This window comes from Onthophagus taurus, chromosome 7 (assembly GCF_036711975.1).
Source record: "Onthophagus taurus isolate NC chromosome 7, IU_Otau_3.0, whole genome shotgun sequence".
Lineage (NCBI taxonomy): Eukaryota > Metazoa > Arthropoda > Insecta > Coleoptera > Scarabaeidae > Onthophagus > Onthophagus taurus.
This window is the reverse complement of record NC_091972.1, coordinates 16,420,519-16,447,703: the sequence shown is the minus strand read 5'-3', so window position 1 is coordinate 16,447,703 and position 27,185 is coordinate 16,420,519. Positions and strand designations below refer to the sequence as shown.

Sequence of the window (27,185 nt, the reverse complement as noted above, 5' to 3'; positions counted from 1 at the left end):
ATATCATTAGAATCTAGTGACAGATAAATATGAAATAAGTATGGATTATGATTTATTGATATATTGGGAATTTTTTTTATTCATAACGTCTTTCTCCATCGGTTTTAGTATTTACGTTATAGTTGATTTTATTAAGAAAAATCGTCGAATTTCGACATTTCGTGATTTATGCTATATCATTAGAAACTGGTGATAGATCAATTTGAAATAAGTGTGGATTATGATTTATTGATGCATTAGGAATATTTTTTATTCATAACGTCTTTCTCCATCAGTTTTAGTACTTCTGTTATACATAGTTGATTTTATTAAGAAAAATCATCTAATTTTAACATTTTTTGTTTATGCTATATCACTAGAAATGGATGATAGATAAATATGAAATAAGTGTGGATTATGATTTTTGGATGCATTAGGAATGTTTTTTTATTCATAACGTCTTTCTCCATCAGTTTTACTATTTACGTTATAGTTGCTCTTATTAAGAAAAGTCGTCCAATTTAGACATTTCGTGATTTATGCTATATCATTAGAAACTGGTGATAGATCAATTTGAAATAAGTGTGGATTATGATTTATTGATGCATTAGGAATATTTTTTATTCATAACGTCTTTTTCCATCAGTTTTAGTACTTCTGTTATACATAGTTGATTTTATTAAGAAAAATAGTCTAATTTTGACATTTTTTGTTTATGCTATATCACTAGAAATGGATGATGGATAAATATGAAATAAGTGTGGATTATGATTTTTGGATGCATTAGGAATGTTTTTTTATTCATAACGTCTTTCTCCATCAGTTTTACTATTTACGTTATAGTTGCTCTTATTAAGAAAAGTCGTCCAATTTAGACATTTCGTGATTTATGCTATATCATTAGAAACTGGTGATAGATCAATTTGAAATAAGTGTGGATTATGATTTATTGATGCATTAGGAATATTTTTTATTCATAACGTCTTTCTCCATCAGTTTTAGTACTTCTGTTATACATAGTGGATTTTATTAAGAAAAATCATCTAATTTTGACATTTTTTGTTTATGCTATATCACTAGAAATGGATGATAGATAAATATGAAATAAGTGTGGATTATGATTTTTGGATGCATTAGGAATGTTTTTTTTATTCACAACGTCTTTCTCCATCAGTTTTACTATTTACGTTATAGTTGCTCTTATTAAGAAAAGTCGTCCAATTTAGACATTTCGTGATTTATGCTATATCATTAGAAACTGGTGATAGATAAATATGAAGTAACTGTGGATTATGATTTATTGATGCATTAAGAATATTTTTTATTCATAACGTCTTTTTCCATCAATTTTAGTATTTACGTTATAGTTGATTTTATTAAGGAAAATTGTCCAATTTTGACATTTTGGGGATTTATGCTATATCTATAGGAACAGACGAACAATTATAACAAGTATTTGGAACTATTACTTTTTAGGAACCGGAACAAATTTGACCTGTTCTCCAAAAATACTGGTATATAACACCTCTAAATACAACGTTCGATGTTTCTGTTTCGATTGTTTAATAAAAGTCTTACTATTTTTTCCTTCGAGCTAAGGAACTGGAACTCACTGATTTGAGAATCAGTTCATAAGTTAGATATAATCCAAAAAAAATGTATCTATAATTCAACATACAATCACTTTATTAAATAAATTTCTTAAATTGGACACCGGTTGAGTTTAACTCTAACCTCTTACCATACTCGTTTGTTTATAATAAAATTTTGTGATTTTGTCGAAGTAATAACGTTATATGCCGAGGGTATCAAGTTTTGTATGTATGGATATGTATTTCAAAACATAATAACCTATACATATATTAACAACTACTGATCTATAATATCGCAAAATTTTATGTTAAGATACTTTAATGAAAATATTATGTATAGAGAACACAGACTTTAGACAAACTCTGACTTAACTGACAACATTGATTCAAAAGTAAATATGCTTCTTATAAACAGTAATAAATCCAAAGGACGAGAATTGTGTATTAAGTCGTCAACATTCACTTGCCTTTTGTTTTCAACCTCAAACCAAGGTTACCGCCCCTTAATGTTGTCCCTTTTCCTCGATAGGGTTCAGTATTGATAAGGTAACCATTTATTACATTCTCAGACCAAAATTTGAAGCCGTACCTAATAGGATTGCCTTAAATCCTTTTCTTGAAGCCATGATGACTGTAGTACAGTCATATTCATCAACTGTACTTGTAAGTTTTTTAAGCAATCGCTTCAAAAACAATTCAAAACGTTCCAAATATCGTTTTCACTATGGAGTTGGTTGTTTCATATTGAAATATTCTCTTCATTTGAGTCTTCCAAGTATCTGTTGGATTTCTGTTCTTTCCATTTTTGGATAACTTCTTCTCTCTCTATTATTTCTTACGTCCTTGATTAGTGGCTCATTTTCATCGCTCTCGGAAACCACTTCTTCAACTTCTTCTACAGTACCATTGAAAACAAGAGTTGCTTCAGCTGGAGCAATTGCTGAAAGTTTCCGCTAATCGAGTACATTATTAAGAAAATTGTCTAAACGGTTGTGTAAGATATATCCAGCCATATTCAAATAATGGAATATCCAAAATAAGTATATGTTGTAAAATCCTGCATTTTTACTCCAAATAACTGATCGGCTATTTCTCTATTGCAACTGATTTTACAATATTTCATTGAAAGTAAGTGTGGTAATAAGATATTGGCCAATGGAAACATAACAAAGTGTGATATTGTTATAATTTAAACAAGGCAGCGGATGTGTTATATAACTTACACAAAATTTCTATTAAATGGAGAAAATTGCACCAATATTTTTCGTTGTTGAGGTTCGTGGGGACGACTGAAAGGAAATGGTGTTCAGAAGGAGTAGTAGATACTTGTTTGTGGATAATCATACATTTTCTATCATTTCTGTCCCAAACGATGTTTTTCATTATAGTTTACACTAATCTAGCATGTGGGAATGCTAATTTCCGAACCTTGATGCCAATCCAGCTCCAGTATTCCATACTTATATTTTTCTTGTCTCTTGTACTGGATTGACGCTTGTAGTGACTTGCACGCTTTCTTTTATAAGATGCACTTATGGATCTGTGCTTCTAATTTGCAGTTGAGGTGTATTATTGAATATCATTATGGTTGCTGCCTGCTCGGTAATGATTGATTTCAATGAAAGTAAGCGTATTAATAAGATATTGACTGATGGAAACAAAATAAAATGTCATATTGTAGTTAAAAGTGTCTAGTAGCTAAAACGAATGGGTTATATAACTGACACTAAATATATTTTAGCACTTATAAAAAGCTTTTATTGCTAAGCCTCAGCCTCGGTAATGACTTATCTTACTTGATATTCAACTATTGGAGCATAGAATGCTGCCTCAAAATTTCTTGTTCAAATTTAACACAACGTTTATGATTTCCAGGTGACAATAATTCTGTTTCTACCATTTTGTGTCTTGTGTAATTAATAAAAATTTGATTAGCATCATTACATTTTACATTACTCAACAAAAAAAATCAGAATTTATGTTATGTTAATATTATAATATTAACGTTTATAAGCACGATTTTTATTATTAAATTTTATATGTGTTTTTAGAGAAATCTGATAATAAACAAAACAATTAAATAATAAAACAAATTGAATAGGCTTAACGTGTATTTGGTTTCGAATTGAATTGTTTTCTATTTAAAGAAAACCTTTCTAAAACAAAACAAGGATTTTAGTAATCCTTTGATTTATGGTTAAGCGTGGGTGATTGAACGCCGTAAAACTTCCACAGAGAAACGCTCTGATACGGTAGATTTGTGTGGGCGTAGATTTACTCCATGAAATATTTATTACACTAAGCACTTGCGGATCTCACTAGAAAGTTTTAACTTTTCAAGTGATGTAAAAACATAATTGAAAAACTTCTTTCTCAATGTATTAAGTTTTTTTTTATCCGACGATGAGTTAATTTGCTTTATTTTTGGGTACTTTTCATTATCGTAAAAGTTCTAAAACTATGTACAGTAGCAATGTAGTTTAGTTACAGTGAAAAACAAAACTACCTACAACAAGTCGCATTTTATTGCGTTCACACAGTGTTAACAATGAGCAGTTACTGTCGAGTGCACCGGGTATCGTAAAATGTCCAACGTAAAACCATAGCGCCGCGTACTCAACGACGCCCGTCGTTGATTTGATAATGACGGTTTTGAGGCGTAGATCCCTATCTGAAATTGCTTACGAAGAAGATTGTTATTTAACTGCGGGCAATGCCTCTCGGTCGTTAGACGCTGTTTTATATTCCCATTATCCCGCCTCAACTTACAGATGTAAACATAGCGTCCCTAGTTTTCTCTTAAAATTACAACCCCGCTCAGCGTTATAATTATAGCGGCTGAGAAGTACGGCATTTTCACCAGTGTCTCCGGCTACGAACAGAAGAATAAGCCGAAGCATTCATTCAACGTGTCACTGAAATACGCGGGTTTAGACAATTTACACGACACCATAAAAACTAGTTAAATATTTTATGGTTTTGCGTCGTCCTTAATACGCATACTTTACATGAAAAAAAAATAAAATAAAAAGAAATAAAAAGGAAGTAACTTTGTGGTTATGCCCCGAAATCCCTCGTTCTGTCCAAGTTTTAATTTCACATCGGCAACGTTTTTGGTCGCTAACAGAGGGGACCCCGAGGGAATAATACCGTTGAAATTCAGTTTTCGTGCGCGTTTTTTAAAGGCTTTTAGCGCCATAAATTCCGCTCGCGGGTCCCGTATAGAAGGAGGAGTGTATTATTAAAGTTATCCGACGTGAGATCAGGCATAAAAAGCACCGACGGCGGCACCCGAGGATAAATTGCGCGCTTTTTGCCCCAACCAGTCCGGATTGTAATTAAAACTTTTGCACCACGCATGGTCCCCACCGCCCTCCTTCTCGTACTATCGTATTCTTCTTCATCCTCCTCCCCTGTCCGTTTGTCATGATGATGCATGTGGTTCCCTTTCAGACCAGGAAATTTTTGATGCCAGACGAGATAATTCTTTTGCTGCTTATTAACGAGCCATCTCTGCGACTCAACCGACTCGACCTGAAAAGAATTTTTAAGTGATATTATATAAAAAAATTTTTTCCTTTATTTATTTATTAAAGTTAAAGAATAAGAAAAATTTTCAATTACTAAATAGTGAGTGTATATGATAGCTAAGTGTAAACTTTAACGTGGTGAGCCAGCTATTGACAAACCGACTCAATTAACCGGTTGTGGACCTCGGTAAACGTACAACGTTTGATGTGAGCAAATATTTACCAGCTGGAGATAGTACAAGCGTACTAAATAATGGTCGGGGTCGTTACGCGGCTAACATAAACGCGAGAACGATCAGATAACCGCGTGGGTCCGTCAATAAAACAGGAGCAGAAGGAAGAAGTAGAACGGCTCTAATTATATTATGTAAAAGCATGTGGTAGGCGTTTACATATCCATCTCGCGAATAGTTTACTGGCCGTTACAACCAAACCGAGAGCCTAATATCGTTGAGTGTTATGCGGTAGATGAAGCAACAACGTTTATTACCTAATTAGCGTCTAGTACGGTTATAGCTAACATCACTACTAGAATGGGTTATGTATTCTTCGTTAGGTACTAATCGAAGATTTCACCTATATCCGACTTAACGTTCGGTTGTTAAATCTAAGTAGTGGTGTATTTTATTGAATACCTATCGTAATGGAAATCCTTGTTTAGATGTTATCATCGGATTAATAGTGGAAATTTATTTGATCGTTGCAGTGTCCCAAATCGCGTAGAGAACGTAGCGAACACTTGTAACAAATTGCATTGAAACTATTAACCATAACAAGACAAAATTACATCTAAACCAGATGGTTGTAATAGAATATCGGAATTGGTTTCTGACCACAACCTTTTTTTTTAGTACCAACCACAAAATCTAGTTAAGTAATAGCGAACAAATCAGTAACATAATTGAAACTCTAACATTGTGACATAGTTCCTATTGTATTGATACATTCCATCTATTGGCTTGACACGCATAAATCAGAACTACTTTATCAGATCGAAAATATGGAGTAATAATTTTTTCGAATTCCTAAATTCTACGATTGCGATCGTTCGACCGTGGTTTATAATTACTCCCTTTTTGCGCATTCTTCAAAATTGCATCCTTCAATTTGAACCCTCTATAGTCTATTCCACCCCCTTATGCATCCGAAGCTCGGTCAACACAATAGAAATTCAATACCCTCACCCGAAAACCCCCCTATAAGCTACAAAAGCGCCTCTTTGCCCAGTATATCGTCGCTGTAACACAATAGGTTAGAAACATCTGCGTCCCACCCTTATGTCTTTATCTAATTAGGCATCGATGACGTAATCGTCAATCGAACCAAAAGTTTTTGTTGGCTTTGTTATTGTAGATTGATTATTTAGTTGCTTGATTTTGATGATGTAGGGTAAATCGCGCTTTAGCTCCAAATAATAATAATAATAAGTTTATTGTCACATACTTTATACAAGCGAAAAATAATATATATGTATACATAAATAAATGAATTAATAGTGTATGTTGACAAAAGGTCAGTTCATCTCCAAAGGCGATGTCTTCCAAAAGACCTAACCAGCAATGTATGCAAAAAAAGAAAAAAAAATCAAGATGGCATTGTATTAACAATTCAACATTTAAGCAAAAAGAAGAAGAATAGCAAAGAGGGAAAAAAGAAAAAGGAAAAGAGAAGAGAAGCAGGCCACATCAAGAGTTAGATTCAGATAATTGTAGTGATAATAGATAATCCCTTAACCAGACCTAAACGTTAGAAAACTGTGAGTGTTGCGTATTTCCATGGGTAAACTATTCCATTGCTTTATAGCCTGCACCGTGAAAGATCCATGCTATCTCTCGGTGCGATGAATGGGACCGAGAAGGAAAGTATCTTATATAGTTTAGTCAGTATACAGAATGATCTGCGCTTTTCGACAGTCAACATTTGAAGGTGATCACGATATTGCGTAACACGGCGTACTTACCCAGGTCAAAAATAAATCGTAGGCAATTCTGCAATCTTTCCAATTTGTTACGGAGGGTAATTGCCAGGTCGGGATAAACCGCATCAGCATAACCTATGTGGGGCAGTATTAATCAGTAACAAAGATTACAACGGAAACAACCAAGTTTACGCAAAGAATGAAAACAAAAATAGACCTACCCACAGACGGACTGAATTTGACACCGTCAAGATAGTGCTGAGTCCAGATTGATAGTCTGTAATTAGTTTATGCTCATCAAGGTAATCCTGCACTTGATTGTACACCAAGCGTTCAAGTGCCTTAGATAATACGGAAAGTATCTATATTGGCCGAAAATCACTTAGGCGAGTAGGGAACTTAATCTTAGGAATGGCAACAATGCAGGCCTGCTTCCAAGTTGCAAGAAAGGTCGAAGACTCTATGGAGAAATTAAAGGTATGAAGTAATGGTGGAGTAATTATGTCCAAGATGGGAAGGAGTTGCTACTAACATCGTCAGCATCGACACGTATAGAGCACGTGTTTGCAAGAGCGTCCCGTACCTAGGACTCATCTAACATGGTGAAGGAAAACCGAGGATTGACGAGAGCAGAACCACTGATAGTGAGCAATGTTGATTTCTTGGTTGACTCGGCGAGAGTAATGGGCGAATTAGCAAAATAAGCACCTAAAGAATTACAATCAAAGCTGTGGGAGGAAGGAGTTGGCTGCTACCATACAACCAATTAAGTAATTGCCTAGGCCACTGTAAAAAATGGTACACTAGAGTTTCTTTTTTGAATATGAGGGTAGAAAGCAAAAAAAAAAAATGTGAGTTCACCGGTGATCCTCATGGCACTGCAGTAACAACTGTTTTACTTTAGTACCATGAGGATCACCAGGATTACTCAAGTGCAATGAGAAAATTATCTTTGTACTTTCAATGAAGTTTTGTAAAACATGGAAGACACATATACTTGTCACAAACATGACATCTTGTGGAAACTAATTTTCCTTGTTTTTGTTCCACTGAACGTCCTTCTTTTGCAGCTTCTGCGTAACAATTTGTACATCTTCTTCTTTTTCGCCAATTGTTGTTAACCTTTTCTTCACTTTGCACTAAGCTGTGCTTCAGGGAATCTAAACGTTTTGCTGTAACGTCATTTTTTTCAATACCTAGCTTCTCAAGCACAAGCATCTCCTTGAATGAGGCAATATGAATTGTCCTTTTGTGAAAATGATTGTAAATTAAAAGCGCAATGACTACAGCAGAATTCAATAGAACCTCAAAAGCTACTTTGTGATACCATCCGATGGTTTTTCTCAAGGGCGTAAAATAACTTGACATTTGGTCTGAAAGGTCTATCCCTTGCTTGCCCTTGTTGTATTCTAAAACAACAACTGGATTACAAACTTCCACTCCCAACCTGTTTTTTCGTCCAGTTGTCATCTTTTCCAAAGTATGTTTTGTGTTTAGGAAGTAAACATCGCGTTTTATTCAACAATTCCTTCTGAATTTTGTTTACCAACCACTTCTCCTTTTTTGGTTTTTGGTCATGATATCCTTTGGTAAGTAATAAACGAGTATCTCTCTGTAAAAGTGAAATTGCCAACGGCACTGATGTATAAAAGTTATCCACTACTATAAGCCTTCCTTCAGATAAATATGGCTCTGCAAGTTCCATAACAACTCTTTCAGCAAGTCCAGTAACTGTTCAAAACATGTCCACATCTTTCAAACATGTCCAGAATACAGTGACATGCTCAATGTATAAAAAATTGGATTGCACAACTTGAACATTTTCACTCCATACTTGTGGCTTTTGTTGGGAATGTACTGTCTGAATAATAATCGGCCCCGAAAAGGAATCGTCGTTCCTTCATCATGTCAATTACATTTCTACCTTTTTATAACCTATCACTTTTGTCAGCTGTCGAATTTTCAGCAAAATGAACGAATCTCAGCAATAGTTGAAATCTATTTCTGCTCATTACTTTTGGAATGATACAATTTCTGTATAAAATGCTGGTGGACCAATAATCAGCTATTTTAGGATACTTTACAAATCCCATATAAAGAACGATAACAAAAAACTTCCACATTTCATCTTTATTGGTATCCACCCATTTATTGATTCTGGCCGAGTGACTTGGTCGACTGTTTTGATTAGTGTTGCATCATTTTTATTTGTTTCGCGAACAATAACACTCAAAACTTCTGCGTCAAAAAACTTCTGGTATATCTGCATGGCAGTTACACTTTCTTGATTTTGTGGTGATCAATTTTGTATGATTCTGAGCCTAAAAACTATATGAAGTTGTAATTTGTCCGTACGTATCTCTTGCCATTCTTGTTTCCTCTTGAACTGGCGTTTCAGAATCGACTTCATCCCCAGATTCCGATGACTCATTATCCACCTCAAATTCCAAGCAGGATGATTAGAATAAGCTTCCTTCAGAATCATCATCACACTCAAGTGCGGCTGCAAATTCATGTTCTTTCAATTTCTTTATAGGCCTACGTCTAGTTACTCCACTAGGCCCAGGTTTTGGAATCACTTGGTCGTTATAAATAACAGAAAATGAAATTTTAGTGAAATTTTTCTGAGGAACACCGGTGATCCTCATGGCAGCCAACGTGTTAAGATGATGCTTTGGTAGTAGCAACACTTTAATCGTCTCTATCGTTATCACTAAAGTTATTAAATCTCCTACAATCATTACCTAAGTAATAATAAGTTTAATAAAGTTTTTTTGGCTTTGTTATTATTGATTGATTTTTATTTGCTTTACTTTGATGAAACAGTGTAAATCGCGCTTTAGCTCCAAATACTTTAAGATGATGCTTTGGTAGTAGCAATACTTTAATCGTCTCCATCGTCATTACTAAGTTATTAAATCTCCTACAATCATTACCTAAGCAATAAGTTTAATAAAGTTTTTCTTGGCTTCCTTATTGTTGATTGAATATTTAGTTGCTTGACTTTGATGATTCAGTGTAAATCGTGGTTTGGATCCAAATACCCTCTTTAAGATCATGCTTCGGCAGTAGCAACATTTTAATCGTCTCCATCGTCATCACTAAAGTTATTAAATCTGCTATAATCATTACCTAAGCAATAAACAAGTATAACACTGGCGTAATAATTCGACCTCGACACGCGGTACTTTTTAACAAGAATTTAAATTCTCATTGCAATATAATCAACATTTTAATGAATATGAATGCTATAAATAAGCATTTAGATCTTTTAAACATTTTAATGTCCGGATTACGTAAGCACATTAAAAAGTTAATAATGACTTAAATTAAATAAAAATACCTTATAAAATATAAAAATATGAAACCAATTTGAACGTAAGTTTATGTATATATAAAGTCTTAGAAATTCTTAAAGTCTTCGAAATGTTTACCGCTGCATTATTTATCTTATTACCTAGACAGCAAGAAGGGTAATAAATTTCATTTAACTGCCCTCCTAATTACCTACCGTATTATATTAAAGGTTAGTACAGCTCTATTTGCAATTATGATGGGATTAAAGCGTCTAAGCCCCGTGCAGAACCATACTCAGCAAAGTCGCGTTTACGTACAAATCGAGGCATTCATTATACCTAAGGGATATGCACGATCTGTAATTAAGTACTCGCTAATGACCATCTGGATGCAAAGTTTGCGTACGATTGTTGTTCTATGAGTTACCTTTGTCCGGAACATATTCACTTAGTGGACCCAAGCTTCTGCGTAACAAGGTCTAAATTACCATCGTCCGTTTTATATCTCGACAAGCATTGTTCCCCTTTATTTAATAGGTACTAAATCTTACTTTCTATCAAATCTTAAATCTGGTAAAATAACTGTCCGTCGTTTGACCTTCTTCTACTTGTGTTATTATCTAAACGCAATCCCGGATGTTCTTTGAGTTCTTTTGGTCGGAGTTGCACCGGGTGGGAAATTCAAATTGCTTTTGAAAAGTTCAAACTCTTAAAGTCTATTACATTTCGACGAGGTCGGTCGTATTGAATTCCGGTTGTGCCACTTCCTCAACTTTATAAATTATGTATTGTTTCAGGACACACCCTTGAATTTGCCGTCGAACCCTCAGATACAGTCGTCCAAGCGGGCAACTCGGCAGTATTGGATTGCGTGGTTAAATCCGATCTCTCCCTCAACGCCGTCAATATACAATGGTTGGACCACGACAGGCAAACGTTGACGTTTATAGGTGATCCATACAGGTAAAACAAAAATAATTTTATTTTATACTTAGAACATTTTTCAAGAAAATGTTTTGCGAAGTTAAATGATAAAAGCTTTTATTAAAAACTTTTCTATTCACTAGACTCACTAGAGAGTAGGTAACTATTGTGTATTGGCAGCAAATTTACATGCATAGAATGGATGGTGGGATGGAATTGAAGGGATTTACAACTTGTTTTGTAGCGAAACTCCCATTTTCAATTCCAACTTTATTGTAACTTTATGTATATGTTTTATTGGCAGTCGAAACGGACCGAGTTTTGTATATTTCAAAAATGTATTTAATACGGTTATTGTAATTTGGTTAATTATTCCCTTTTTGGATTGGAAAGAAATAAAAACGAACAATACAAATTCAATTTGTACCTCTATGAATTTAGGGATTCTGATTGGTTTTGAAAATTTATAGAGCTAAAATTATTATTCATCTAAATAAATTATTAAGTTATTAAATTATAATTTATAGGTTAAGATTTATTTTGTTTTGTTTATACAGACTCCGTTAGTTGAAAGTACATATTACTTACAGTAATTATTTATTTGCACGGTGTTTTTTTTTATTCATAGAGTTAAGATTCATTACTTCTTTGACTTATATTAATTAAAAAGATCTTACATGAATCATAAAAGAAAATCACTTGAACTCTTTTTGGTTAAACATAACATATTATGCAAGATGACTTTGAACCATGTTATAGTATTGAGTGTTTCTAATCTATTGCTTAGATCTTCTTTAGAGAAGGAAATAACATTAAAGTTTGACAAATTTAATGTTAGACGATTAAGGAATTAATAGACATGGATATTATAATAATCCATAAACGTGATAAATGTGATTAATAAAAATATAAAAGTGATTTTTGAGCTAGGACATTAGTTCGGGTATTGCATGCGAATTTTTGTTTTGGCCTTCACACTTATAACAAAAAAGACGCAAGACTTCTACTCCAGACATATAGGAGTATTGATACAACTTACGACGTTCCTTTCCTGGGTTTATCTTCAATCCATAAAAAGAAATACTGAATTGAAAAGAACTGCACTAAATGCAGGATATAACAATCTATAATAGAAAGTATTACATTGTATTGCTCTGAAACTTGGGACATCTGAAAAAAATATGAGTCTTAGAAATGGACGCAGTCCGACGAAGGTGCAGAATATCTAGACTCCAGCGCATTACAAATAGTGCCACTAGGCCCACTTTTACCACCTCTTGATAAATCTATCCGATAAATAAATCCAGCTCTTAACCAATGAGAGCGCTTAAAATCGCCGTAACCATGGCAACTATCCTCTAGATAGTTTATTAGGAGGATAGTAAAAATGGACCTTAAAGAAGTAATTGACGCGGACGGAGATAGCGAGCGTATAATAGATAGAATATAGACAAAAAGGTTAACATAATGTGGGCATGTAAACAGAATAGGATAGAATGTGCAAAAAGATGTGGCGGTGGATTCCGGCAGGAAAGCATAGAAAAGAAAGACTCCGGAGAACATAGGCGTAGGGCGTGAAGGAGGCAATATTACGGACAATTGTCCACGGAAGATACACAGCGTAGAAATATATGCCGTGTTGGTTGCAAGAAACGGCACATACTGTGTTGAATCTTTAGTACACATATACATGAATCTGGGTTTCTTTGTGTAGTCATCATCAGTGGAATACATACGCATGGCTCTTAACGTCAATCGGTGAGACTACCTACATCTCGTTGCAACAGCAATTTATTATTTATTCCAACTACATCAACAGAACCGCAAACATTTCTTCAACAGAACCGAAGGGTTATGTTTCACCTGAACTACCACATGGGGAGTACTTTAGCAAGAGTCCTAGGGAACCCATATACCACATGTACGTTTCTGCAATATCCTTTGCCCATAAGAAGAATCGGCTGGCTATGATTTCATTCTGTAGATAGAGGTGCGTGGTCTCAAGTGTAAGCTTACATGTTATATAACTTATACAGCAAACTGTAGCTGTCACTTCATTTTTCTAACACAATTGCTCACAGTGCCCGTAATCACCAATTAGTATGAAGTTTAGAACACTGAGCAGAAAATAGTGATACATGGAAATCAAAACAACACCCTCTGGAACTTGCTTTAGAAGAGGCTGCTGAAACCGAAACAAATGTGTATGTTGTTTTTATACCGCCTGAAACAAATTACGAAAATGACATACAAAAAAGATTGTATTGACGATGGCGATACAATTACGATTGACTGGTGAAGCTAGTGACATTGCGTCAGAAGACGAGGTTCCTTTGGGCGATATACAGAGCCGTATGTGTAAGGATTTATCAAAGTAAAACACAAACTGACAGTTAAAAATTCTTTCTGGACATTGGACATTATATCAATTGATGTAGCAACAAGTAATGGATATGTGCAATATGAAGAGAATCTAAAAAGTGAAATGCTAAACCCTAATCCTGTTGAAATTTTTGAGAAGCTATTTGATGCTGAAGTGTGAGAACTAATTATTGCGGAATCTATGCGATACGCAAACCAAAAACACAATCATGTATTTTCGGTTAGTGTGCACGAAATGAAAGCTTTTATTGATCTTCTTTTCTTAACTGGGTACCATTGACTACTCAGGGAATACTTGTATTGGAATACTGATAAAGATCTAGACATAAATTTGGTCATGCAACAAATATTATGACATATAAGAAAATATAATAATGATTAGATCCAAGGACGACAAAATGTTCAAGCTTCGAGCTTTGATGAACATCTTGAACAAAAAATTTTAACAATGGGGTATTTTTTATCAAGATTTGTCCTTAGATGAAGCAATGGTGAAATATTATGGACACCATTATTCTAACTAGTTTATCCATATTCCATTAAACTATTTCTTGGGTCCAGCATAGTGTTGGATTTACTGGAGGAAAGTGATGTTCCCTGAGGACCACATTCTCTATGTATTTTAATAATTTTTTTACAACTAAAAACGTTAAAGACGCTAAAAAATCTTTTCCATAGAGCAAAAACTTGCTATTACTTGTTACTAAAGACTACTAAAGACATCAGTTTGGTAACAATGATAACGAACTACGACTTAATTTATCCTCTTTCTAAAGTAAAACGTTGGTCTAATTAACGAAAGCAGAAAATAGAGGTTCCTCCACCACTCCTTCAAAAAGTATAATGCTGGTATGGATGGCGTAGATCTACTGGATCAATCAGTAAATAATTACCGAATTTCCATACAAGGAAAGAAATGGTGGTGAATTCCTGGAAAGTACACCAGTTAACAGCCGGCAACTTAGATTTGTTGGGTTTTGCACGTAATATTTCCAGACATTATATGCGATCTGTTGGCAAATCTCTCTGCGATCCATAACAAAAGCCTCCCCAGAGTCTGGTATGCCATTCAAGTGGTCATTTTCCGAAAAAGGTCAAAAAGCAATTTGTTAATGCGCTCAAGATGGACTTATACCAAATGCAATGTAACATAATGTTTTATAAATTTTCGTAAGAAATAATGTAGAGTCATTGTTTGCCATGATAAATTGCACATACCTTATAACGCCATCACGTTCTAATGTTCTAAACTAATGAGTTAACTACATAATGGTTATTATAGTAGTTCTAACTTCATAGCATTTTAATTCTGATTGTTAATCATCAGCATTGCTAATCCAATTAAATCTGCTTGAAATAAGTTGACGTTAATTCTGACTACCTACCTCGTATCATTTTTTAATCAATAGCCATTTCGACCAATTATGTGTTAAGTAAAGACCAATATGTTTATGTGAGGAAATCCTCCACGAGTAAAGCAATAATCGATCTACTTGAGAAAGTTATCAACGGTTTCTACGAGTCAAAAAAAGACTCGGTACAGATGCTGGACCTAACAAAGGCGTTTGATTGCGCAAATCACATAATATTGTTAAATAAATTAAACAATTACGGTATAAGGCACCGGACAATGTTTAAATCTTACTTGACAAACCGAGGACAACTGGTACAAAATGGTAATTGCAAGTCGACTATTAAAAAGGTTGGGATTGGTGTGCCGCAAGGATCCATCTTGGGGCCAATTTTTTTCTTGCTGTATGTAATTACTCTCTTTGATTCCTTGAAAATATGCAGTACCATAATGTTTGCAGACGATACAACTCTAGTTAACGAGGCGATTTCCAATGACAAGGTAAACGAAAATTAAGTTTCTCAAAGAATTGAGTTTCTCAGTAAATCTACTGATGCAACAACTGCTAAACTACTGGGAGTACTCCTAGAGAGTTCTCTGAAAGGGAATGCACAGATACAAGAAGTTGGAAAAAAACTCAGTTCAGTAGTTTTGCAGCTACAAACAATGATGAGTTTGGCAGATGGACATACAGCAATGGTGGTGTATTACTCGAATTTCCAAAGCTTTATGTCTTATAGTGTGTTGTTCTGGGGAAGTTCCCCAGGAGCTCAACCAATATTTATAATACAAAAAAGACCAGTCAGAGTTGATGAATTCAAATCAAATGGAGAGCTGTAAACCATTGTTTGAAGAATTAAAAATAATGACTGTCTATTCGCTGTATATCTATAGATGTCAGTACGAGCAATAACTCATCTCTATAAATTCCATACCATCGACTAACTACCCGTCAACAATCGGTATATTACCAGGGCGTAAAATTTAAGCTGTAGAAATCTTGTCATATATGCTGTATTATTATATTTTCTATAATGTTGTGAATTACATAATGAAATACAAATACTGTGTCTGACGACCTGTAACTTTTGAGTGTTTTGGAAATAAATTATTATTATTATTATAACCACCCAACATGTCGTCAAAATTTCTGCCAGTTTATTGCAAAAGCTCTGGAAATGCTGATCAAAACATTTAGCATTAATATTCTCAATCCATCTAAGGGTGGTAACTTGTATTCATAACGCTTATTGTGAATTTTCTGCAGAAGAAAAAAGGACTAATATAGTTGTACATATTAGATAAAAGACTTTCACACATAAATAAAGAAATAGAGAGGTTATCAATATATGTTCAAATCATGTGGTCACATTCCAAACTAACTAATCGCGCGAGTTGGGATCTGCGTAAGTAACTCTATAGTACAGTAATACAATTATTTCTTAAGATAAAATTAACGGAAGTAAAAGATCCATTTTAATCAAGTTTTAAGAGATGAACTTTTGTAAAATTAACTATTCTTAACACGAAGTCAACTCTCCTTACTTAGGGAATTATTAAAAGTCACACTATGAAAACTTTAGACTGCACATTACGGAAAGTAATTGAAGTGCTTTCTCATTAGGTGCTGAATTTTAATATCATAGGTATAAAATAAAACGGAGATGTTGATGTAAATAACCTGGAAAGTATCTCAAATGGAAATGCTATTCAATATGATTACCTGAAACCTGAAATACGCCTTACCTTCACCAAAAGCTTTAAACTGAATTTCGTGGAACGTTTTCTCATATTACATCCTAAACCCAATCATCCCCACAAGGATTAAACCTTCGATGTAGGGGAAGTTGAAGCGGACGTTTCGAGTCGTCTTCGTCTAACCTTTCGCTTCTCCAATTACAGATCTCAACTAACAAACGGGTCGCTGTACATAAGCAACGTAAACGAAGAGTTAGACTTAACAGGAAACTACCAGTGTATGGCTTCGTTCGTAAACGGCGCCATAGTTAGCAGGACAGCCAAACTTAGTATAGCGAGTAAGTACATTCTTCTTTATAGATCGAAATCGTCGTAACACTAAATAGAAATGTGTGTAAACCCTATACGGTAATCGCAATTTTGCAAATCCAATCGCAAACGGCTATAACGTAACTAAGAAGATTTTTTTTACTCGCTTACGATCGCGGTTTTAATAGACGTTAATGCGTTTTATAGCGGCAATTTGTGCGCCGATATGGCTCGGATGCATCTAGATAACGAGACAGATTTCGATGCTTACTCGGTTATTACTTGCTGAGCAAGACATGTTAAATTAATGCTTGTTTATAAACAAATTATAAGGAAGCTATAAATTAGATTTTAACGAAATGAATTTATTTTTTAGCACTTTCGGATTTTCTGGAAGAACCTCGGGATTTGACGGTTTTTGCTGGTCAAAAAGCGTATTTTGCTTGTCGCGTGGAAGCATCACCACCAGCAAAAATTAAATGGCTTAAGGACGAACGCCCTTTACAATTGGACGAATTAAGGATGACCGTCCTCCCTTCGGGTTCCTTAGAAATTGACGAAGTTAGCGAATCCGATCAGGGTATTTACAGATGTAACGCCACCGGACTTAATTCTCATAGAATCAGTAATAAAGCCAGCTTGTTAATAAACGTTAATCAAGATCAATCTGGAATAAAATCGCCGCCTTTATTTATATCCCGTCCAAAATCGGCGACTGTAATTGAAAGCAAAAATATCACTTTGGATTGCGCCGCCAATGGAAATCCAATTCCTATCATTACATGGTTAAAAGATGGTTACAGTATCGATATGGCGTATGTAAATAATTAATAAGTAAAAAATAAATTTGTATTAAACCTTTATTTAGGGATTTGGATACGAGATTTAGCGTTGTTGGTTCTACGACTTCTTTAAAAATTACTAATATACAAGAGGAAGATTCTGGTACTTATCAATGTCGAGCTGAAAATAAAGAGGATAGTATAGATGCCAGTGCTACGATCATAGTTCATGTTCCTCCTAGATTTAAAACGAAACCAACAGACAAAACACAAATTGCCAGACAAAACGTTGAATTTGAATGTAGCGTTTATGGGATTCCAGAACCAAAAGTGCAATGGTTAAAAAATGGGGAATTGGTTAATTTAAGCGAATACTATCAATTATTAGGGTATTATTCACATTTAAAAATTTCTTTATTAAAATAATTTTAATTTTATGATGATCTTAGGAATAACCTAAACATAAACGGCTTAATGCTAAGTGATACAGGAATTTTTCAATGCGTTGCCTCAAATGAAGCTGGAAATATACAAGCTTCAGCAAAATTAAAAGTTATTGAAACAGGTTAGTATTTACTTCCTTTTTTATTTGTTTTTCCTTTTATTTATTTATTATTTTAATTCTTTTTTTTATTTATTTTTTCCTTTTTATCCTAATTATCCCACTTTCGTAATTTTCATTCTTTTTTGCATGCCCTATATTATTACCACTGCATGAGTAGTTCAGAAAAATCGCAAGAAACGTCCACAACAATCCAATAAACAATCACAAACACTCTTCTCACGACTAAACCCGGAAGTCGACCCTCACAGCATTTTAACTTCGTTAAAAAGTAGCGAATCCGAAGAAAACAACCTTGGCAACACACAAACCGCTTATACCGAGTCCCAACTAGGTTTTTCCAAACATTTTATAGATCCTTCTTTAGAGAGCCGATCCTCGGATGCATTACCAAGCGCCCCTTTGGACCTTAAAGCACTGGTGGTCCATCCTCGATTCGTTATTTTGAGTTGGAAACCTCCGTTGGATAACAGCGATGATATTTTGGCATATTCTGTTTATTATCGGCAAGAAAACAACGAACGGTATTTATTTCTTGTTATTCTTTCAACGAGGACAAAAAAATTGATTTTTTTTAATTTAGTGAAAGGGTTGAAAACACGACCAAATCCCGAATGGAAGAGATTAATATAAAAGGTCTCCGACCCGGGTCTGTTTATCATTTTCGAATCGTTGCTTATAATAATCATGGTTCCGGTGCTTCTTCTGAAATATTAACCGTTAAAACGCACGCTGAAGAAAATGTTCCTAGTGCTCCATTAAATTTTGACGCTTACGCTACAAGAAGTGATACTATTTATGTTAGCTGGGATGTTCCTGATATACCAAATGGAGTTATTACGAAATATATCGTTTATTATTACGAGGTAAATTAAAAAGGTGAAAATTAAAAAAAATTAATTTAACTTAATTTTTTATTAGCCCCAAACGTTATCCGAAAACAAAGTTGAAACAACAAATTTGGATTATAACATCGTCGGATTAAGTATTTACACCGAATATAACGTTTACGTTGTCGCTGAAAATGAAAAAGGACCCGGAGCTGCGTCGGAGGAGAAAACTGTTAGAACTTTTAGTGCTACTCCTACTGAACCACCGGCGAATGTTTCCTTCGAAGCTACAAGCAGGGTAAGTAACGGGTTTAATTAAATTTCTTAATCACGCGAAAAGAAAATTTACTTATTGTTCTTTGACAGACGATTAATGTTAGATGGGAACCGCCTCCTTTAAAGGGCCAAAACGGCATAATAACGGGTTACAAAATCCGGTATAGAGTCCAAGGGAACAAAGGTGACACGGTCACGACGCCCAGTAATGAACGCGAATTCCTCTTGAGGAATTTGGAAAGAGGAACTTTGTATCAAGTAAAACTTTGGGCTTTAAATGTCAATGGAACTGGACCTCCAACTGAATGGTTTGATATTAGCACGTTCGCTCATGATATGGATGAATCTAAGGTTCCAGGACAACCGTATGGTTTAAAACGTAAGTAATAATTAATATTTACTAGTGACATCTACTATTTTGAATTGAATATGATTCCTATTTTCAATTATATTTGGTATATCTAACACTTTTTAAAGCAGAAGAGTTGATTCTTACTCATCATCATAACTTCACTTTAAAATACGATTTTACGATTAATAAAAGCTAAGATGTTACCCAGCGAAACACTATTCACATCATTAAAATTAAATTAGGGCATAAATTGCTCCTAATCATCGAAAATCTAATATGATTGACCCTGGAATAGGAACATTAGAAAGTAACCCCTTGGCTGTAAAGTGCCCTTGGCTACAAGTCCTTGACAAGCAAATATCTGCAGTGTTTTAGTATACAATAACTTAAGGGGTACATCAGTATAGAATTTTAAAAAAAATGTTATTTTTTTGCTTAAATGATGCCAAAAACTATCCTCAAAACTTTTGAAGAATTTTGTTGAAACTTGAAACTGGTTTGAAATCATCTGACTGGTCACCTTGCCTAGTGATTTTTCATGTTGCCTAGTTACTAGTCTTTATTTGTACACACATGACGTAGTAATAATATGCAACTCTTACCGTTTGTGCATCTTTTGTTGTGAACGACGCTGTCTAAACAGTTAAAAAGACGTTACGGTTCAAAATTTCTCTTCTAAGTGAATATTTGCCGAAATTTTAACCATGAATGACAAAAATGTTGTGTATTCTGGAAGAAAAGGTACCAGAGAGTCTAGCTGGCATTCTCATCGAAGACGTTGAAGGAGTGAGCCAAAAGTGATATTAATGTTTATCCATCATTTGGCTACTGCTTCGTTAATTTTGTTGCCGTGTTCAATGCTATCTCGAGCGTTGTAGTGTGCCATAAGTGCCATTATAGCGTGACTTTTAGTTATACTTCAATGCGCGGCTTGGGTTAAAAATAAATGTTACATGCGAAAAGTGTGACAATATTAGTACTTAGCGTTCCGAATAGTCCATTTGTCGAAAAGTTGTCAACATCATCATCAGATCTAAGTACTGCAAAAGTTGTGAAACTTAGGAAAAGATAAAAGATAGCGAAGAGTATGCTTGAAACACATAAGACAGTTTGCCAGTCAAACCATGAATGTACTGCAGGAAAAATGGAAGACTCAATAATCGAGATGTTTAAACGTTCCATTAGTCTGTATAATGTTAAATACATTTCTTACATCGGCGATGGCGACAGTAAAACTTTTAAAGGACTTATAGATGCTCAATTTTATGAAAGTACTGTTGTGCAGAAAAAAGAATGCATCGATCACGTGGCAAAACGCAGGGGAACTCGATTCCGTAACGTTAAAAAACCCAAAAAAAGGTAAATTGACTAGTAAACTTACGATATAAATAAATATTTTGGTTTGGCAATTCGAAGCAATGCTCATTCAATAGAAGATATGAAGAATGATATTTGGGCAACTCTATTTCATAAATTGTCAACAGAGGAGAAGCTTCAACATGACAAATACCCGTCGGGAGAAGATTCGTGGTGTGCGTGGCAAGTAGCTTTTGCTGAAGGAACCTTAGATAAGTGTTGCATAGGAGAATACTCTCAAAATAGCAACAAAAGCTTTAATTCATTAGTTTGTTCCATCGCTCCAAAGACCATTTTACCATCAAGCGGTAAAAATATATTGGATTTAAGTACAGATATTGCTGTTAGTATTTTTAACGATAAACTGAGTACAGTTTTAAAAATAATGGAACTTATATATAAGGAAATAACAATTGGCTATAACTGTTACAATTTCTGCCTCGAAGCCGATTCGAAGCGAACTAATAGACTTAATATACAAGGTTGATGTCAATAAGACTATTGTTATGTTTCAAATTAGGAAAGTCGCATATGATACACTAACTGCAGGTTCTGGTCCGACGAGCGGTGATTCTCTACCAGTTCTAGCTTGCTCATCACCTTCTTTTCACCAGCCACGATGGTGTGACCAGGTACCAAGATCAAAGTAAATTTGCTATTAATGCTTATTTTGTAAACTCTTACTCCAACTCCTTTTATAAATTTAAGGGTGCAGGCTTTTATAAATTGTCAGTATTTTGTCAGTATTCGTTTGTTTCAAGAAGGGTTTTCTGTCAATTTAAGTGAAGTTGGGCGCATTTCAAGCATTTTACAGATTCAGGAATACCTCCACTCAATATGTACTCAAATATCCACCTTTGTCATTATTTTTATTATTCATCAGACATAGCAGCTATAAAAGGATTGTGACATTTCCGGGAAGATATACTGAACATACGACAATTTGGTAGAGAAATGACCGATTTTCTTCGATTCTTTCTAGGTAAGGAAGAATCAAAAAATCCTAGGTCCACTTTCAGGATGGAAAATTCAGTATTGATCTGCTGAGATAAAAGATATCGCAGAGGAATTGCAAAGTCATCTGGAATTGAGTGTAGTGGAACAGACACTTACTCGCTAGGACCTAGATTGAAGATACCAATATTTCCAGAGATCTTTCCTAACCAGATTTTGTGCCAGGCGATCTTGTACTCCCAGCTTTCCTCTTATGAGTCCACAACTAAAGGGAGGGTTGTTCTCGTTTTCTTTAGTAAGTACGAGCTCTCGAAGTGCTAAACCAGATGTTCCAAAACTTTGGACTATGGCTACGAAAATATCGCCAAAAGCGTCAAGTCGCTACAGGCGTCATTTCTAGCGTCAAAAGCAAGGCCACGAACTTAAAATACGAGAGAGACTAAAATATGGTGAATTTCTTAGCTTATATAAAGACATTAGATATTTTCCTAAAAAATTTCTTGAATACACTAGAATAAGTGTCGATACTTTTGACTACATGCTGATCACTATACAACCATCTTGGAAACTGTCGATCAGCGGCCCACAAATTATTACACCAGCAGCCCATATGATGATATTGAATGCCCATATGCTACAAACAACATAAGAACATTTAAGTAACGCACCAAAAAATTGTTTTTTAAGATGGCAATTTCCGAACTGCATCGGAGCAGTAGATTTTCATAATAAGCACTTCAAATAGTGCTTCAAAGCGTAGCTGATGCAGATTATTGTTACGAATGTGAATTCATCCATAACGATGGTCGATTTTGAATTGCACTTATGAATTCTTCAGTATTCATTTTGAATTCAAAACGACTACCGAACTGTTTAACAAAACTAGACTGTTTCGTGCACACTGTGACACTTTCTCATACAATTGTTCTCGACGCTCATAAAAAACGCTCGTGCAAATTCGCTCTTGGCGAAGTGCTGCTGCTTGCAGTGCTACTTTGTGGCCTTGTAGATATAGACTCATACTCAGGTTACCTCTCGAAAGAGGAGTATTTTTTTCATTGCCCGGAATGTACGGCATAAAAATATATGGTCCAGGCATATCCTTCCCTAAATCGTCTGATCTAGACCCCCATTTACAAACAATGACTGTTAGTTGTCTTCGTTCAATTGCTAGTCCATCGAACCAATATTCGCATATGTACTAAAAAACCATCTTGGACATTGTTCACAGCTCACGTATCGGGTGTGCATACGTACTCTAAGCGTAATAACGACATCTCTTCTGCACTAAACTGGATGGTTCTTAAAGTTCGATCGTAGTCGAATTGAACCGTTAGGCCACTTCCTCATGATTTTATATCAGCTTTCATTAGACTTTTGATTTTCCCAAGACTTTCTTGATGGTGGACTAACCAATAACCTACTCATGGTCCTCTTAGCGGACCTTAACTAGCATATCTCTTTTTGTTTGAGACTGCAATGCTTCCTCATCGCCTTCCAAGTGCAGAAGAGGCAGCTCGTCAAACTGATGGAGGTCCAACTCAACTCCTTCTCGTTAGAGTTAATTTTTGTTTTCAACAACTTAAAATTTTTAAGAGATAGAAAGACCATTAAGCAGTGTTCTCATTACCCTATTAAGTCTGTTTATACAAGTTGGAGGGTAATAAACCCACGCGAGTGTCCACAAATGTTCACGTTCAAGTTGTTTTGACTTGATAAATACGTAGTAAACCTTACAGTATTAGTGTTGGTTCAAACCAGAAAGCTTAAAACCAGAGCTCAAAGATTCGATCTATCTTCTTGCAATATTGATTTTCGAAGCATCTTGCATCGACTGTATCGAGTCGAGAATATGTTCTTCCATTGAGCTCCAGATATGTTTAGATTCTCAGGTTTTATCAGCAAGGTAATTGAGACCTATTATCAGGCTCCGATTACGTACATCAATCAACAATCTGTAGTGGTCTAAGAAGCCGCCACCGATAATGAGATTTTGGATACACCGCTATAAACAAACGTTACGCGTAATTTTGCCCAAGGCTAAGGTTAAGGGTCAGGGTCTCGTAACTATAAGTCGCGATGATAGGAACGATGGGAGTGTAGAGGTTGTACGTGGTCGTAGAGCGCCGGTTAATAACTCGCGTAAGCGAGAATATACATAAATCGGCATCTATGTAGTGGTTTACAAAACTACTAACTTCTAAAGTAGTCGGTAATACTGAAAAAAAAACAAATTATAAAGATGCAGTGTTAAGTTTAAAAAATCGTAACAATGAGGTTTATGGAAAATAAAAATCTGAAAAATTTTTTTCAGTTAACGCAACCGATACGAAAATTTATCTTGTTTGGTATCCACCACAAAAAGAAAATATTAAAATAAGAAATTATATAATTGGATGGGGTAAAGGAATACCAGACACTTATAACCAAGAAGTAAATGCAACAGTTCGCCGGTTTGTTATACAAGATCTCGAACCAAATTCCGAATACGTTATAAGCGTTCGAGCTAATAACAGTATAGGTCCCGGTTTACCAGCGTTCCAAACAATTAGAACAACCGATGAAGATCCGTCGGAAGGTTTAGCACCTCTCGTTCCACCCGTCGGACTTAAAGCACAGGTTTTAAGCCCAACCAGTGTTATTTTGTATTGGACAGATACAACTTTAAGCAAAAGCCAAGTTAGTATCTAAATCTTTTGAAATAAAATACAGGTTGATGAAGGCAGTAATTAATAATTTTATGTTTTTAAGTATATGAATAACAATCGTTATTACAAAGTACATTATTACACTGATGATCAAGGAAGAACTGGCAAAGTATTAAACGTGACGGAGCAAAATACTATGATAAACGATTTAAAACCAAACACTTTGTACGACTTCAGGGTGCGCGTGGTTAAAGATAGACGTGAAAGTCCGTGGAGCATGGTCGTTAGCAACACGACAATGCCATCATTGTTGGCGCCGAAAGATCTAAAGATAACCGGCTGGGAAGATAACGCACAAATCGCCGAGTTGAGATGGCAGCCACCCAAAGCTTTGGATAGTAATAGTAATATAAATGGTAAATATAAATTGTTTAAAAAAAAAACGACCAAAAGTAATACTCCTAATTATTTTATTAGGATATGTTATTTTGTACACAACTGATAAAAGTAAGAAGGATAGAGATTGGCAGGCTCAAGCTATAAAAGGGGATAAACACTCGTTCGTTATCCGCGATTTGCATCCTGGGACTTCTTATTATTTTAAAATACATGCACGAAATAATAAAGGAATAAACGGACCAGTTTCTTCAATCGTTACATTTAGAACTGGAAATAGTAAGTGTTTGGATTATTTATGATTATTTTATGAATTAATTTTTTATTATTGTTTTAGATTTTGGTACAAGAGAAGGTAACGCTCAAATACTTGTTATTTATAATTGTATTTACATAAATATTTCTTTTTAGATAGTCGAGGTGTTTTTAACAAATCAATGCTGCTGTACTTAATCGTTGGTGGATGTACTCTAGCTGTTATAACAGTAGCTGTAGTAACAATAGTGTTGTGCTGTCGCCGACAAGAAGTAACTGCTTCGCCGGATAGAAGCAAAAAAGGTTACCAAAAAGGTAATCAAAATATAAAACCGCCCGATTTATGGATACATCACGATCAAATGGAACTAAAAGGTTTAGATAAAAACCAAGCCAACAACGACGCGAGCAGTTCCGGTGCTATGACCCTACCAAGAAGTACGGGTGGAAACGAATTCGATTCCCATGAGAACCACCACACAAATTCCTTGGATAAACGCACCTATGTACCCAATGCATACATGTGTAAGTAATTTTTTTATTCGAATTCATATTTAAGTGTTAAATTAAAAAAGGAGTTATTTAGAGCTTAACGCAACAGAAAAGAAACATAAACATCATCTAACTTGCAACCAAAATGTATAATATTTCTTTGAATCATACACACATTTTGCACTGTTCGCTTTTGCTGCACTTTAGGTGGTACTCCTGACGATAAAAACAAACGGGCGGTCAAACCAAAACCAATAACGTTACCGGTGGATTCGAAACCACCTAGAGAACGTAAGTAGTCATCGTTGGCTGTTGCACGGTTTTTATGTAATTTTTGTTTCACTTTTTATGGATAAAAAAAAATATAATCAGTGTTTTTTTTTTTAATATCTTTAAAAAGTGCAATTTGATTGTCCCACTCTGTACTATAAGGCAGTCAAAAAAATCAAATTTAATTGAGTTAAGTAAATTTTTTTAAATAAAAAAGTAATTTTTTTAGCGATAGCCACGGCTACTCCAATAAATTCCACGTCGCTAAGTCAGGCTAGTTCAGAATCAACACCCTCCAGTCGCCCGCCTTACCCGAGAACCCAATATACTATCTCTAGAGCTCATGTCACGTTAGATCAAAACGCTATGGCGAATAATCAGGCATTAGAAAATCCGTACGCTACGCACCCACCCCATAGCTATGAGCATTCCAATTCTCAACCATCAAGTTATATTAGGTGAGTATTTCAAAAGAAATTGGTTTAAATAAAACAATAATTATAAAAGGAGTCAATTTCATCCAATTTTTAATGGAGCCTTTTAATAAAACTTGAAATAAAAGTTTTTCTTTTGAATAGTCAACCACCTCCAGTGGCTCACGTACCTCCTACGAGTGCGTACGCTCCCGGGATGAGTGTTTTGGCTGAATCGCAAGCTGGAAAACGAGCTCAAGCTCAGGGACACCCATTGAAAAGTTTTACAGTGCCGGCTCCTCCGCCTATTTCAGCACCGGGTACTCCACAACCTAAACACGTTGGTAAGCAATAAAATTTTAAGAAAAAAAAATTATTTTATGTTTTTCTTTTTATTTTAAGTTTTTATTATTTGTTCAAAAAATATTGATTGGTATTAATAAATATAGATGTGTTACACACTTTCTTCTAGATTTAATTCAATATCAAGTAGAGTTACAATAGTACTATGGATGTCAAGGTCTAGATTAATCACAATATTAATTGAATTTTTGTTGCCAGAGTATAATTTAAACTAAAACACAATATAAAAAATGAATGAAACAAACAAAACCATTTTT

At 34.8% G+C, this 27,185-nt stretch overlaps 1 protein-coding gene across 6 annotated transcripts in view; it reads left to right on the top strand.

The window, feature by feature from the left end:
• Window positions 1-27,185, top strand: part of LOC111426711 (neogenin protein frazzled) — a 97,188-nt gene that overhangs the window by 65,383 nt on the left and 4,620 nt on the right. For 2 of the 6 annotated variants that reach the window (XM_071198039.1, XM_023061672.2), the window contains exons 2-18: window positions 11,113-11,278; window positions 16,875-17,008; window positions 17,356-17,794; window positions 17,848-18,150; window positions 18,211-18,326; window positions 18,679-18,847; window positions 18,907-19,189; window positions 19,245-19,451; window positions 19,520-19,808; window positions 24,406-24,770; window positions 24,843-25,155; window positions 25,217-25,414; window positions 25,473-25,490; window positions 25,547-25,915; window positions 26,090-26,173; window positions 26,382-26,610; window positions 26,731-26,909. In XM_071198039.1, the coding sequence (XP_071054140.1) occupies window positions 11,113-11,278; window positions 16,875-17,008; window positions 17,356-17,794; window positions 17,848-18,150; window positions 18,211-18,326; window positions 18,679-18,847; window positions 18,907-19,189; window positions 19,245-19,451; window positions 19,520-19,808; window positions 24,406-24,770; window positions 24,843-25,155; window positions 25,217-25,414; window positions 25,473-25,490; window positions 25,547-25,915; window positions 26,090-26,173; window positions 26,382-26,610; window positions 26,731-26,909 (3,861 nt within the window). Of the gene's footprint in view, window positions 1-11,112; window positions 11,279-16,874; window positions 17,009-17,355; window positions 17,795-17,847; window positions 18,151-18,210; window positions 18,327-18,483; window positions 18,848-18,906; window positions 19,190-19,244; window positions 19,452-19,519; window positions 19,809-24,405; window positions 24,771-24,842; window positions 25,156-25,216; window positions 25,415-25,472; window positions 25,491-25,546; window positions 25,916-26,089; window positions 26,174-26,381; window positions 26,611-26,730; window positions 26,910-27,185 lie in introns of all 6 variants that reach the window. The other 4 variants (XM_023061492.2, XM_023061406.2, XM_023061762.2 and 1 more) reach the window with 3 other exon arrangements.